The sequence below is a fragment of the Corvus kubaryi genome, unplaced genomic scaffold, assembly GCF_017639235.1.
Source record: "Corvus kubaryi isolate FWS band 111438036 unplaced genomic scaffold, C.kubaryi_AGA036_p1.0 37152, whole genome shotgun sequence".
Lineage (NCBI taxonomy): Eukaryota > Metazoa > Chordata > Aves > Passeriformes > Corvidae > Corvus > Corvus kubaryi.
In genome coordinates, this window is record NW_024581040.1 from 210,995 (window position 1) to 227,239 (window position 16,245).

At 50.6% G+C, this 16,245-nt stretch overlaps 1 protein-coding gene across 2 annotated transcripts in view; it reads right to left on the reverse strand.

The window, feature by feature from the left end:
• MYO1D (myosin ID) overlaps positions 1-16,245 on the reverse strand; it is a 154,603-nt gene that overhangs the window by 43,440 nt on the left and 94,918 nt on the right. For both annotated transcript variants that reach the window (XM_042021576.1, XM_042021574.1), the window contains one exon: positions 12,722-12,876. In XM_042021576.1, coding sequence (XP_041877510.1) covers positions 12,722-12,876 — 155 coding nt within the window. The remainder of the gene's footprint in view (positions 1-12,721; positions 12,877-16,245) is intronic.

The following is a 16,245-nucleotide window of genomic DNA, read 5'->3' on the forward strand; positions in this document are numbered from 1 at the left end:
AAGGGAAGGGAAGGGAAGGGAAGGGAAGGGAAGGGAAGGGAAGGGAAACCAAACTGCCCTTTGGAGCTCTGGGGAGCATCATGTGCTGTGTAGGGATGGGACAGAGATGGGAGAGGGACAGGGAGGATTCCTGTGGAGGAGCTGCCTCCTCTTGGCTGTGCTGGGAGGCCAAGGGAGGGATGTCCCAGGCCAGCAGAGCATCACCAGCGCACAGAGCCCCAGCCTGAGCGGCCACTCCGCCCTGAAAGGACAGTGCCCCATTCCCCAAGCCCATCCCCTGCCCCTTCCCTGCCCATGGCACTCCTGGATCCAAATGCTCCGTGTCTGGCACAGGATCCCACCGGCTCCAAAGCAGGATCCCACGTTTGGGTGCTCACTGCCCCCAGCCCTGCATGGCCTGACCAGCGCTGACACGGCTCAGCCGGAGCTGGAGCTTCCAGAGGGGAGAGGAGAGGGAACAAAGGGAGCAGCACGGAGCCAGCAGCTCGGTGTCACTGCCAGCTCTTGCTGTTTGACCCCCAAGTTTAAACCCATTCAATGCTGCCCCAAGAACCAAACCAGCACTCTGCCTCCAAGCCTTGCCTGGAGGAGCCTGGGAACAGCCCAGTGCTGGCCCTCAGGGCCACAAGCAGAGATGGACATTTCAAAAGTGATGCTGCTGGAAAGCTGGAGCATTTCAGAAGTTTTCTGGAATATCTGTCTCTCCTCCATGCCTGGTGCATATCCAGAGCTCCTTCCACCCCAGCATTCCCCATGAGTGGGAAGGAAACCAGGCCAAAACCAACACAAAAACTCATCCAGCTCCGAGGCAGAGCCCAGCGTCGGATGGATCTGAATGTGGGAGCACCAGGTGCTCCTTGGGCTTTTCCTAATTCGGTTTTTATCACCTGAATTGCATTTTCCTCTCAGCACTGCAGCTCCCAAATGAAATCCTTGAAGGAAAGGATGAACTGAAATGGGATGAAATCTGTAGTGAAAGCTACTCCCTGCACACCCATTCCAGCCACAGACTATGGGGAGGTGAGGGGCCCGCAAATAAACTTCTCCCTGGGCCTGCACGGGCAACAAACCCCAAACTCCCCAAGGAGTTGGACCTGATGATCCTCCTGGGTCCAGCTCAGGATATTCCGGGATTTTGTGACCCCATGAAGCTCTTTTTGCCAACTACTTATCAACCCAGCAAGGCTCACAAGGAGAAAATGGCTCATTGTTCTCTGCGGGGGAGGGGCTATGGCCGAGCACCCTGGAGATGCTGGAAGCAGCTCTGGCTGCAGGAACCCCCCATGGACTCCCAGGAAAAGGCAGAAACCCCACTGGGATCCCCAGGAGAAGGCAGGAACCCCACGGGCACCCCCAGGAGAAGGCAGGTTGTTCCTGTGTGCCCAGAGGACACCGTGAAGCCTCCTCAGAGCGGGAGATGCGGCTGCAGTGGGCTGGGGCTGGGCTGGCTGGGGCGATCAGCGGTGGAGCCGCTGCCTGGAGCACAGAACACCAGGATGGGGATGTGGCACCTCCCGGCAGCAGCTCGGGGCCGAGCCTGTGCTGCTGTGCTCAGCTGCCTCCCCACCCATCCCCACACTCGATGTTGTGCCTCAGAATCCCAGGTTTTCAGGGAACCCAGGCTGGCACTTGGATCCTTCCCAGGCTGCACAGCCCTGCCCTGCCCCACCAGCCCGGTGCCAGCAGCACTTTTCCAGGCCAGATCCTTTAAGGTGCCATTTTCCACCATGGAATTCTTTCTTTTTTTTAAAGCACCTCGAAGGGATCCCACAGCTCGGAGCCCAGCACAGCATGGAAACTGGGAATAACACAGCTCCCAGAGCTTTCCTGGGAGTGGGACAGACACGATCAGGATCCTGCCACCACACCCAGTGGGGAGAGGAGCCCGAACTCAGCTGGCTCCTCTGAGTGGGATTTATCCCAGAATCCCAGGATAGGAAGGGACTGAAAGCCCACCCAGTGCCACCCCTGCCATGGGCAGGGACACCTCCCACTGTCCCAGGCTGCTCCCAGCCCCAATGTCCAGCCTGGCCTGGGACACTGCCAGGGATCCAGGGGCAGCCCCAGCTGCTCTGGGCACCCTGTGCCAGGGCTCCCCATGCCCACTGTAAAAAGCTTCTTTATTTGGGGAAAAAAATTGGGGAAAAAAATTTGGATTTTCCCCACCAGCACTCCCCTCTGGTTTTTTCCCCCCTCACTTAATTCAGCACTAAAACATCCTATTTGGATAATAAATTATTACACCCAGCTCTGGGCAGGAGTTCTCAGCCTGACTCCAGGAACAAAGCAGATTTCCAGGGAAATTTGACTCGGCTCATCCTCAGTGCATCTGTTTTCCAAAGGGGTAAAAAGGCAATGTTTAAGCAACAGCAAATCAAAAGTGATTTAAGGGTCTGAAGGGCTGAAATGAAGCCAACGCATTGAAACTCACCACGAAATTACCATAACTGCACTTATGCAAATCTTTCTTATATGACATAAAAAACCCAACACTGCTTAATTTGGGAATTTGGCAGAGCAAAGGGGAAAGAGGAGAGCCATGGACCAAACACACTCAGAAATCTGGGTAAGAAATGACAACCTGGTGTGGGAGGATTTGGAAGGAGAACAACACTCCAGGCTCAATAGATTAAGTTGATCTACTTCAGTTTTACACCAGGAACACGATTTTTTTTCCAGCCTGCTTTACAGCATGAGCCTTAAACCTTCAGCTCACAGATTCAGTTCTGTATCTGTAGCAAAAAACAAAATAAAAGCTCTAAAATATGCTGAGAAATAAACGGTTTTGCCTTGTTTTTCCAATACAGCCACATTTAAATTCTAATTTATCTGACCTCAGCTTCAGAAGGAACTGTTGGGAGGCAATACTTCTGCCAAATATTTAGTATTTAATTAGAAAGGTCCTCAGACATTTCCAAAAATGCCAAGCTTGGGGTCTTCAGCACATCCAGGTCTTATCAGTGAGATCCTCCACACCATCCAGAAAAACCTCAAACCCAACCTCCCCTCTGAGTTCTGTGAAAAATCACTCATTAGAATCCCTAAAGAGACTGAAGTCACTAAACAGAATCATTTTCTGGGATCCCAGTTACCTCTGACAGAGCAGTCACAGAAACACCAAAGCCTTTTGGGGAACAACTCAAACCTGAGCAAAGAGCTGGGCCAGAGGAGAATGGGAGGAAAGGGAGCTGAAAAGAGCAGTTTTGGCTCTGCTGAAGATGCCACAGAGCAGAAGAGCAGGAAAGCTTTGTTCATGTGAATTTTCATGATACTTCGTTTTATGTAAGAATGTAAAAAGTGGCTGGAATATTTTTGATGAGGCTTATCAAATATCCAATACATTAATCAATACCAATATTTTATTGATGATTATATTTCTCTTGATTAAATATTTAAGAGAAAGAGGCATCTTTCCCTTATTGTTTCAAACATGACCAACCTACTGATCCTCTTTATTTTATTAAATTTCCGTCTCTCTAAAAATATTAAGGCCTTGAAAACCTTTACTGTCCAAGTTTTTACAGAAACCTCTTTGGGATTGATCCTCAGAGCTCTCTCCAAACTGAAGGAGTGCAGTTAAAAGGCAAAGCTTTTCCTAAGCTTGGCTCAGGGTCTGGCCCACAGAGCACACCAAGACCTTCACTGGGAATAATGAGAGCCAGTGTGGGAAACCAAGGTGGGAAACCCAGCCTGGAGTGCCCCACTGGGAACAAAAGGAGGCTCCAGGATGATCCAAGGGATGGAGCAGCTCTGCTGGGAGGAGAGGCTGGGAGAGCTGGGATTGTTCAGCCTGGAGAGGAGAAGGCTCCAGGGAGAGCTCAGAGCCCCTTACAGGGCCTAAAGGGGCTCCAGGAGAGCTGGAGAGGGACTGGGGACAAGGCATGGAGGGACAGGACACAGGGAATGGATCCCAGTGCCAGAGGGCAGGGCTGGATGGGATATTGGGAATTGGGAATTGTTCCCTGGGAGGGTGGGCAGGCCCTGGCACAGGGTGCCCAGAGCAGCTGGGGCTGCCCCTGGATCCCTGGCAGTGCCCCAGGCCAGGCTGGACATTGGGGCTGGGAGCAGCCTGGGACAGTGGGAGGTGTCCCTGCCAGGGCAGGGGGTGGCACTGGAGGGGCTTTAAGGTCCCTTCCAACCCACACCAGTCTGGGATTTTGGGATTTTGGGATGCAGCAGAGGATTTGGGGCTGTGTTTGTACCATCCAACACTTTTTCAGAGCCACTCCTGCTTCTGTCAGGTTGTTAACGGGGGCGGGGTGATGGCTCATGGAATCACGGAATCATTAAAGTTGGAAAAGACCTTGAAGATCATCAGGTCCAACTGTCAATCCAGCACCACCACCATGTTCATCACTCAAGTGCCACATCCACGGGGTTTTTGAACATTTTCAGGAAAAGAAAGAAGTGTGGATTCGTGTCAAACTTCCCCGGTGCTCACTGAATGCCGAGAGCTGCGGTTCAAGACTGAAAATAAGAATTTGTGATAATGAATGCACTGAACAGAGCCCAGAGCCAGAGAGGAAGAGATTTGTAAGATGAGAAATTTCCATTTTCCTATTCCCACATCACTGCCTGTGCTGGAGGAAATCCCCAGTTCCCAGCACCAAAAGGGAAGCTGGATTGGGAAGGGCAGCTGTGGGATGCAGGAATTCCAGATCCTCAGGAGTGATTGCCTTAATTGCTTTAATTTCTGATCATAAATGTCTCAAGGAGAGCAGGGAGCTGGACAGAGCCTCATAAAATGACACAGAAAACGTTAAGTGCTCTAAAATATGAAAATGCTCATATTTAGGGGTCTGAGGCTTCTGAAACCCTGAGGGAGGAGCAGGAGGAGGAGGAGGAGGAAGAGAAGGAAGAGGAGGAAGAGGAGGAGGAGGAGGAGGATGGCTTTGAGTTTTCTACTCTAGGACTGTCTCACCTCTTCTGACGCTCTCAATGCTGCTTTTCCCCCCAGACCACAAATAAGTCCAGCTTCACCCTGGAGCTTTAGCTTGTCCAAGGATGGAAAGGATTCACCTGTTTAACCCAGCAGATCCTTCAGATGGAGACAGGGAATGAACCGGGAAACTCAGGGAGCTCTGCAAAAGGTCAGCGAGAGCAAACATCATCTGTAGTAATATCACACTGAGGTGGAGGGCTGGAGAGCACCTGTGGGCCACTGAGAGCACCTGTGGGCCACTGAGAGCACCTGTGGTCACAGGAGGGGACCTCTGGCCACTGAAGGGGACTTTTGCATCTCTGGGGAGCACCTTTGGACACCAGAGAACACCTCTGGCCACTGAAGAGGATTTTTGGGTCACTGGAGATCTATTTCCACAGGAATTACAGTTACTGAGGAAACCTGGGTCCAAATTCCCAAAGTAATCCATGATTTTTAAGCGCCCTGGGGAAGACTTCTCGAACACAAAACAATTCCAGGAAACACCAAGTGACACCATGGGAATATCAGTCTCCTTCAGCACCCCAAGCCCCAATAACTTCATTTCTACCCAGAGCTCCCTCCCAGGAGGACCCTGGGCACGGAGCTTCAGCATCCAGGAGCCGCTCAGGGAAGGGAAAGCACCAAAGTTCCACAGGGATGCTGGAATAAAGGATGAAAAGGAATAAAACTGAATCCTCTTTCCAGAGGGTTTTGGACAAAATTGGTGCTGACACACAATGGTGCAGGGCACAGGCAGATTAGGGAAGGAAAACTGACCAATAAACCTGGCTGCACTCAAAGAAAGGCCATGAAATACAATTAATTGTTACTATTTATGTTATCAGACACAAGAATTGACTTTCAGATGCAGAGGCTGGGACTCAGATAAAGGATTCACACAAACCCATTGGCCTGGTGAGAGCCCAAAGCCCTCCCCTGAGCTCATTGTGTTCTCAAGATCACAAATCCAGGACTGTGGGAGACAAATACTTTTTTCTGTGTCAGGAACACATTGAGAAGTGTAACAAAAAGCTGCTTTTCCATGGGAGTGTGAGCTGGGGAGGCTTCCCTGGCCAGGGACCCACTCAGAGACAGAGAACAAGCAGCAGCAGCAGTGGGAAGATGAGCTTTAAGGAAGGGAATGATCATCTTCTGAGTTCCTTAACAAGTTCCCTTCCCACAGGACAAGTGTTGGGGAAAAGTTGCAACAAGAGTTTTCTGAGATGTAAAAGAATTAAACCAGAGACAGAGTCTCATCAGGGCGCTGTAATTCCACCTCTCCATGCCCTGGAGTCACTCAAAACAACAAATCTTTCATCTGTTTTCCCAAGGAAAACTCATTTCTCAACCCAAGTTACAACTGTGGGGTCGACAGAGGAATTACCAGAGGTGATTATTGGGGAATCGTGGAATGGGTTGGGTTGGAAGGGACCTTAAGGATCACCAGTCCCACCCCTGCCATGGGCAGGGACACCTTCCACTATCCCAGGCTGCTCCAAGCCCCATCCAACTCTACAAACACCATAAATCAAAGGTGAATCTTAGCTACAGGCTAGAGATTTTATTGAAGTCACAAAGACAAGCCAAGAGAATGAGGCCAATTTTCCCAGTTTGTTTTATTTTCCCATTTATTTTGTATAAGGAAACTGTTTTCCCCTTGCCACTGCCCTTCTGCAGGGTACTTGGTGCTTAAAAGCTGCTACCTGTGGGTTCAGGCTCCCCCCAAACCCAGCAGAATTTGCCTAAAAATGGATTATGATTAAAAATGAAGGAAGCTCCTCAGCCCTGGCTGTGACCCCCTGTCAGCTCAGGGATTTCTCAAAGCTCAAGTGACAGATTCGTGCCACCCCTCCTCTGAGGGCAGGCTCTGCCCCAGGACAGGGTCATTTCCCTGGGGAGAGCCTTTGGGAGCCGTGCTCATGTTCTCCTGAAGCAGTTTGGGCTCCTCCTCCTCCTCCTCCCTTTGTCCCAAAAATCCAACATTAACATCCCCATGGTCCCGCTACCCAGAACACGCTCCAGGTTTAGCTCCCTGAATCTCAGCAGTTAATCAAGGTTTCTACCAGAGAAAGGAAAACAGCTTTAAAAGAAAAGAACAATCCTAAACTGATTAAAATCAGCCCAATTTTGATAGGAAAAAGCATATTTATATGACAAATTGAAGGTTTAACCCCTTGCCTGATTGCTGGGCCTGAGCCAAAGGTCTGTCTCTCAACATCAGTGGAAAAAAACATCAAATAAAAAATCTTGAATCCATTTTAATCTAATGATTTGTGTTCCAGGCTGGGCTCATCTTTGAGCTGAGCATTTTTTTCCTAAACAATCAAAATCACCCCAAGTTGAATCTCCTCTGGCTTTGTTTACAGCCAGCACCAAGAATGTACCAAACACTCCTGCTCCTGCACAATGGGCTGAAAATGGGTATTTATGGGGTGTTTGTCTCTATCTCCCTGACAAACCCCTCCACATTCAGACTAAATAACAAAATCACCCCTCAGCTCTGGGAGCATCACCTCAAACACCTCCTCTGAGGTAATGGCATCATTTACACCCTCGCACTTCCCCCTGTTTGCAGAAGCTTTGTTTGCCACCACTGGTGCAAAGAGCAAAACAGCAGAAAAACCATCTGTGTGTTCTTCTCTTTGTACCAAACCGATCCAACCTCCCCAAATCGCTGCAGCTCTGGGGAGGATTTACCTGACAGTCATTTCTGCAGCGCAGGGGGTCAGGGGAATAACGCCTCACCCCCAGTTTTGAGCAGTTCCAGTTCTATGGCTGAAGCTTTGAATACCAGTGAAGCAGCCAAAGTGCTCTTTTTTTCCCTAAAAAAGGCTTTTCTGAATGCCCTGAGGTGTCTCCTCCAGCCCCAGCTCAGCTTTGGGTTTCCCTACACCCACCCCAAGGGATGAGCAGCCTCTGGTGACCCCACAGAGGGGTGACCTCACTTGTCCCCTCCCAGGTCCTGCTCTGCTCAGAATTCAGCAGAAGCAGCTTTAATCCCAGCTGTATCCCTGAGTGCTGAGGGAGGCACCGAGGTGTTTTGGGATGTGTTTCCCCAGGCAAGTCTGGCTTGGTATGGAAGCCTGAGAAACCTGGGCACCTTCCACCAAACCTGGTTTTGAGAGGCTGAGGGCACAGATCTCTCCCCCGTTTTTTTACACCTGTGCACACAGATGTACATAAATAGAATTTCCTACATTTTACATCTATATTAACATATTTTTCCTCTATGCTTGCAGATATTCTGGGCACTGGCACAAGATGCCCAGAGAAGCTGTGGCTGCCCCATCCCTGGAAGTGTCCAAGGCCGGGTTGGATGGGGCTTGGAGCACCCTGGGATAGTGGAAGGTGTCCGTGCCCATGGCAGGGGTGGCACTGGATGGGCTTTGAGGTCCCTTCCACCCAAACCACTGCAGGATTCTGTGATTTGTGCCCATCTATGGATGTACATGGATTTCCCCCAATTTTCTGTATGTAATTTATGTATAAATTCCACCTGCACACACCCATTCCTGGGTTACAGTGACACACGTGCAGGTGACACTGAACCCAACACCCAAACCCCTCCACTTCCCCTATCAAAGAAATTGCTGCCACCTCCCTCATGCAATGGAATGCAGGGATGGAGCACAAGGACAGCACTCAGGGCAGGAGGAAGGGAAGGGCAGGGAATGTGATCTTCCTGAGGATCACCGGGAGCCCTGTGTGGAGCAGGACCTGGAGCCACAGCCCTGGGGCAGTGAGAGATCCCCCTGATTGAGATCCCTCTGAGTGAGATCCCTCTGAGTGAATTCCTGCCCCATCAGTACTGGAGCCAACGCTCCAGGGTAAGGCGCCAGAGCTAAGGAAAATGAATCCAGGGCACACTAATGATTAAAATTGGCTGACAGGTCCCAAAGCGCAATAGAAAATATAAAATTATCCTCAGGCAAGTGATTTTCTGCTGGAGTTCTACAGGGATTGCTTTTGACTGCTCTTTTAACGCCCCCTTCCCTCCAGGAATCCTGGAAGGAGCCCAGGGGCTGAGGCTGCAGACAATGTGGGGATTAGGGAACAGAAAGCACCGGAGAGCAGGGCAGTGACTCCCTGATCCCAACGCGTGGGCAGCCAGACAGAACAAACCCTGCCTGCACCCCCGGGCAGGGAATCGGCCCTGGGAGGAGGGGAACAGAGCCTGGGAACAGGATGGGCCTTGGGCACCCTCCCTGGGGACAGCTGAGCACCCCCAGGCATCAGATCACCCCCACGGGGAGGACCCGACACAGGTGGGAGCCACAGCATGGTGAGAGCACAGGGAGGTGACCACAGCTGGGTCATCTCAGGTGAAGGGCACCCAGAAAGTCCTCAGTGCCCAGCACTGACCACTCCAGACATCTTCTAGAGCCTGAGGGGCTGTGAGGATGTAAAATGGAAAGGACAAATATAATCCTCCTCTTCTACACCCACCCCCTCTTCTCCAAGAGCTCCTCAGGTCCCTTTCTCCCGAGCCCCAGCCCCTGCAGGGACACTGTGGCCACACCCAGAGCTCCCAGGAGCTGCTCCCTGCCTTGGCAAACCCAGGACGAGGGCACTGAGCTCTGAGTTACTGCAGAGCACCTCTGCTTCCTGCTGGGCACCAAGGGCAAAACACGATCCACATTTCACACACCTGCTCCTGCAAGGGACCACTGGATTCTCCCAGCTGTTCCAGGCACTCACTGCATCCCAGCTCTCCTGGGCTCTGGCAGAAGATGCCCATCCCTGAGGCGGAAACAGCCAGGGGAGCTCAGGCTCATGGGCACTGTTTTTGCAGGCAGACATGAACTTATTGTGGTCACTACACCAACACCTCATCCAGCTTCCCATCATTCCTGTTGGGAATTCAGGTGCATTGTAAAAAAAAAACCCAAATCCAGCTGACTTAGTGGAAGTGTGACTTGAAGTCCCATTAACTCCATTACAAACAGCTCCCAGAAGCCTCATGTTAGTTTTCCACTGTATAAACACTTACTTGTGATTCACAATCTCAAAGTAAGACAATTCCTACCAGGAATAACTCTTAAAAGACCCAGCTTTGTGAAGCTTTCATGGGTGATGCAAAGAAATGTGAACTCAGGCAAAACATTCCCAAATGTGAAGCCTTTGTGCCCAGAAGCAGCTGCAGAGTGCAGCATTGAGAGATGTCACCTCTGTAACTGCTCTGAACTGTCCAAGCTATTTCTTGCTGGAAATGTCCAAAATTCCCAAATAGACATGTCAGCAGTGAAGTTCTCAGTTCAAAGAGTTCGGAATAAAAACCAAAACCTGTCAAAAAGCATCTGAATGAGAAGGTTTGGGTGTCCCCAGCACAGCTGACACCAGCAGCCTCCTCCTCCCCTTCCCTATGAACACAGAATGGCCCTGAATTCCCATGATTTTATTCCACAAAGTTAAAGGATCATTACCCACCACCCCCCACACAACCACAGGTGCCTGTGACACCTCAGCCCTGCCAAAACCTCCCAGCAGGGATTCAGGATGGGTCTGAGATGGCTGGAAACTGCTTTTAATATTCAATGAGAGCTCCACAACCCACGGGAGCTGCTCCCACATCCTGGGTGGAGCAGAGCTCTCAAACCCCACCATGGGTGGGATCTTCCCAAGAAACGGAACTTTTAGGCTCGAGATTTTCCTGCTGGCTCCAGTCTTTGCTCAGAGCAGCAGCTCCTCAGGCAGGAGGAGAAAACTGACTCCTGCCAGGGGCACATGACCCGCAGCTAATCCTGGTTAATGAGGAATTCCCCCAGCGCCTCTCCAGCAAGGGGTCAGCTAATCCCATTCACTGACAGCAGCTTTTGACTCCAGGAAAATGGGAAGTGATGGAAAACATGAATATTTCCTTCTGTTTTGATTTACAGATACTGCTTTGAAGAGGGAAACCATGACATTTTATATATTTGGGAAACTAAATGCAAGTTGTCCTGTGCATTGCCCTTCATCCAGGAACTTTTATTGGATGTTGGAGAAAAATGGGCTTCTAGAGCAGCTCTCCCATTTACCCAGCTGTGCTGAGATTTGTCATTTGAAGCACTAAAATAAAGCTAATATTGTGTTAAGTGGAGCTGATCAGCACACAAATGTATTTAACTGCCATTCTCCTACAGACAGTGATTAGATGAAGCCTAATTATTTTTAAAGATAGAAATGCCATTGTTAAAATCAGTGTAAGAAACTGAGAATCAGCAGTTTCCACCTTTAGGAGAGCAGTGCAATACTTGAGGCTGATGCTCACAACATCCTTTGTTCAAGTGAAGCAGCTGTGCCTGGGGCTGAGTGGGGGACAGGTGACACAAGGGCTGGTGCTGGGGGGATCCATCCGAGCACAAGGAACAGCAATTTTGGGGAATTGGACACTGAACATGGGACCTGGATCCCTCCAGGTGCTCTCATCCTGGGAGGGGAGGAGATGATGCAGATTAAGGATTAAATACCCCCAAATTCGTGGTTTTATTAGGATGGTAAAGCCAATCACCAGGAAAAGCATGGAGAGTCTCCAAATGGGAGAAGAGACCATCTCTGGGCAGACTCCTTCTTCTCCCCTTGTCCAAATCAGCCTGCCTTGATGCCCCTGTTTTTTTCCTTTTTTCTCCCCCTTTTCCTTCAGCTCTCTCCAGGCCATCCATGGAGTGTTCAGCAGTTAATATGCTTCTGTCTCCAATTGTGCCAATTGTGTCACAGCCCATCCCCACACCAGAGACCTGGCAAGGCCCTGAGGAGCATCAGCCACCTGCAGGTGATGCTGGATGGAAGAGCTCCAGGGACCCCAAGGATTCCCAAATAAAGTGCATTGCTTTACAGAACCTCCCGAGCCTTTGAGAGCAGCCTTTGAAATGCAATGATATTTAGGGAAAAGCAAAACCAGAGAATGTTTTCTGTCGCTCTGCAGCACTGAACTTCCCCAAACAAGTTATGCCAGCAGTGAGAATTCATTTCCAGTGGATTCAGCCCCTTCTTCTTGAATTCATGGAAAAATACCCAGGGACCTAAAGTGACCAAAATTCCCTCTTGTTTTCCTGCCACTCGCAGCTCTGTATGAAGATTTCCCTGTAAAGACTCCACTTTATCCTTTATCCACTCCTGTGGAGCATGGGACCAGCAAAGCCAAGGCTGCATGTGCTGAGCAGTATCATTCCTCCTGGGAATCTCCTCTGGAAGAGCCAGGGAACAACCCAAAGGTCTGCTTGCTCCACACCCTGCTTCTCCCCAGAGTTCCTTTTGTAGCTGCAGTGCAGCCACTGCCTGGTGCTGGCATGGGCAGCCTGGAATTCCCTCCTGGGATCCAGGTGACTCTTGCTGCTCCAGCTGTAACTCCAATCCCAGATATCCCACAGCTGATTACCAGCTTTGGCTCAGGGATTTTCAAGACAGACAGACTTCAGGGAGCAGAGATGACATTTTGCAGCTCAAGCAATAAATCAGCTGCTGGTACTGGGATAGGGGGGCAATCTGAGCAAAGAAAAGCTCCATCTTAGTTTTAAATAAGAAGAGTTTGGCTGTAGGAAGCCCTCAGGAGCCATTGTGACACACTCCAAGTGCATCTTCAGTGATCTTTGTCCCCCAAACACCCGTGGCCGTCACACACATATGGGGAAGGCAGAAGAGGCAAAAAGTGTTGTAGGTAAAACATGTGTCCCAAAAATGCCAGGAAAAAAGGTCAGTCTGGTATCCTGGGATTGCAGTGAAGTAACACAGCCCCAGCTGGAGCCCAGCCCCACAGTGACTCCAGGGATGACCTGGCACTTTGGAATGGTGTCCAGCAGCCCCAGCCCCAGCACTGACCTCTTGAAGTGACTGGCCAGGACTCCCACAAGCTCCCCGATCCTGCTGTCGTTGGAGGGGTCGTTACTGAAGAGACAAACGATGAGATCCTTGTTGTCTTTGGTGTGGAACACCACAAGCTGGTCCTTCCCGTTGGAGACACTCAGCCCCACCAGCTGTGGAGAGAAAGGGAGAACAGCATTGGGTGTGCTGATATAAAAATGTTGATGCCCTGTCCCTGGCAGTGTCCCAGGCCAGGCTGGACAGAGCTTGGAGCAGCCTGGGACAGTGGGAGGTGTCCCTGCCCACGGCAGGGGTGGCACTGGATGAGCTTTGAGGTCTTTCCAACCTGAGCCATTCCATGATTCCCTGTGCCTTTGCCGCTGCCAGGCTGCTTCTCTCCTCTCCAGGATGCTCCCAAGCTCCACCATGGAGCTGAGGGGTGGCAGTGGGTGGGTGCTCCCCCAGCAGCTGAGTGAGGTGAAACCACAGCAGCTTTGTGGAATTCAGAGTCTGGGAGGTGTGAGGGAGTTTCCCCACCCAGCCTGGGATGGCTCTGAGCAGCTCCTGTGCCACTGCTGTGCCCCTCTCCTTCTCCAGGGCCATGGGGCACCTGCCAAGGATGGCACCAGCTGCTCTCCCCACAGCCCCAGGTAAAAGCTCTCCCCAAAAGCTCCATGGGATGACAGCACTGGATCCCACATTCACCAGGAGTCTGCCCAACTGCATCTTCAAACCCACACACGCTGGGAAACCAACGGTGTCTGATGGCCTCAGGTTGTGCCAGGGGAGGGTGAGGTGGGATACTTGGAGAATTTCTTCACTGAAAGAGCTGTCCAGCCCTGGTTGTCCAGCCCTGGCACAGCTGCCCAGGGCAGGGGTGGAGTTTCCATCCCTGGAAGTGTCCAAAAAATGTGTGGATGGGGCACCAGAGGACGTGGTTTAGTGGGGGTGCAGCTTTAGTGGGGGCTGGACTTGATGATCTTAAAGGGTCTTTTTCAACCTGAACACCTCAGTGCCCCTGTGATTTGCAGGTAACACAAGAATTTAGGAAGAATTTGAGTTGCAAACCCTACAAAGCCACAACGATTCCCATGTTTAGGCATGGATGAGGGCTGGCTGTTCTGACAAAATAAATAGGTGCCAGGGTTTGGTTTGGGTTTTTTATTTTCTGGCATTTTCTATGTTGTCTGCTAAGTAACTGCACTTGGCTCACTAAAAGCTTTGTCATCACCTCACTAAGGAAAAGCAGGACATTTTTAGGAGGGGCAATCTGGGAGCACAGGTTACTCAGAAGAATATTAGAGAAAGCAAAAAAAGGATCTGTGCTGGGGAAACAAAGTGGATGGAGGGCAAAAAAAGCCTCAAAAGGCAACTACAGCAAAGCAGAGAAAGGGAAATAGAATAAAATAAATAGAATATAATAAATGGGTTAAAATAAATAGAATGTAAGAGATGGGACAAAATAAATAGAGTAAAATGGATTAAATAGAATATAACAAATAAAATAAAATAAAATAAAATAAAATAAAGGTGAAAGGATGATGACTACACAGAGACCACAGAGGACTTTCCCTGCCCATTAAAGGGCTCCTTTGAGGCATCCAGAGATTTGCAGAGAGAAGCCCCACTCCCCTCCAAGTGAGAGGCCCCCATAAACCACTTTGTGGAAGTTAAAGTCTCGTTATTCCCTTGTTTAAGGAAGAGGCTCCTGTGTTCCCCAGAGCCTGTGTGAGCACCAATGGAGCTGGAGATTCCCGACTCCCTGGGTTTGCTTCAGCAGTCACAATGTGTTATTTCCAAGGAAGCTGTTCCAGCAGCTCTGGATGCCTCATACATCCCAGAAAAGCCCAGCCCAGCCCACAGCAGCATGGTCTGGGCCCTATTTTTGGGATGAGACACCATACAAGGTCCAGTCCCTGGGATTTTCTTGGTTTATTACCCCAGGAGCTGAAGGACAGCAGCTGCTGCTCCTGGAACCCCAGGCAGGGCCCTCTGCTACCAGTTCCACCAGCACAGGTGGAGTTTATTCCCTGTTCAGGCTATTCTGGGGTTGTGAAATGCTTTCCAAACAAGCTCCACTTCATGCACAGGCATTAACAGCTGCCTGGCTTTATAGTGTCCCTTAAAATTAATTTGCATGCCTAAATACCCTCCTGTGAGCACAATAGCACCACAGGGACTGCTGCCATCAAGGTTTTAAATGTGCAGCGAGTGTGAAAGATGAACAAGTCGCAGTGTCGGATTTGAAAAGGCAATTTAAACATTAATTATTCAACAGAACCCTGTTAGGAGGCCAAGAGCCCTTCAAAATCTTCCCATTTCACCCCTCCCCACAAGACTCTGTGAGCGAATAAATGCAACACAAAAGAAATCATTTCAGAGAAGGTGCTTATCTCAGTATTTACCAACACTAATATTGGCCCTGCTTGAAGAGCAGGAAAAAGTCCTCAGCTTCTCCAGAACATCCTTTATTATGTTCACCACTGGAGGGGAGAGGTGGCTGCAAGAGCTCTTCTGCTGCTTGGGTGCCTTTTAATTCCTCACAGCCATTACCCGCTCAGTTTTAATTCAGGTAAGAACAAGAAGGTCACTGTGGATTGGTACTCTGAGGCAGTGCCAGAGTGCTGGCACATGGAAAATCCACAGACAGAATCCCCCAAAGCAGCTTCTCCATATGGAGAATCCACCAGGGCTGACAGGGAAGCTGCTGTTTGTCATGTGCAGGGAATGACACATTCCTCACCCAGAGCTATGGGATGGTTTGGGTGGGAAGGGACCTTAAGGATCACCCAGTGCCACCCCCTGCCATGGGCAGGGACACCTCCCACTGTCCCAGGCTGCTCCAAGCCCCATCCAGCCTGGCCTGGGGACACTGCCAGGGATCCAGGGGCAGCCCCAGCTGCTCTGGGCACCCTGTGCCAGGGCCTGCCCACCCTCACTGTAAAGAACTCCTTCCTTCCATCTGAGCCAAACCAAACCTGTTTAGTTGCCAGCCCTTCCCCCTGTCCCAGTGCAGAGCTGGCACCGTGCAGGGACACGAGTGACTCCAACCATGGCCAGGCAAACCTGGCTGTGGGCGATGGGGAGCGATTTCCTCAGCTGAAAACAAGTTTGTGTCTGTAGCAGCCATCAGCTGACTGTCTCCAGTGAGATTTCCATGGAAACACCACCCCTGAGGATGCTGCTGTGCTGACAGGGTGCTTTGAAACGCTGACAGGGAGCAGCAGAGGGAGCAGGCAGAGGATTCCAGCCGGGTTCACCTCTGTGCGTGGGAAGGACGCTCCCTCTTCCCAGAAAACACTCATCCAAACGTAGGACAGGGCTGCTCCACGGATACACATCCCAGCTCATCATCATCCATTTGCTCCTCAAAAAACCTTCAGAGCATTTCAAACAATTGCTCTTTTCCCAAAAAGGAAGGAATTTCTGTATCACTGACCAGCTCCTTCCACTGCCTCCCTCACATGGTGGAAGGGCTCCCGTGAAGGGGGGGATCAGGCACAGAAAAACAGGGGACAGTGTGCAAGGCAGCTCAGGAGTGG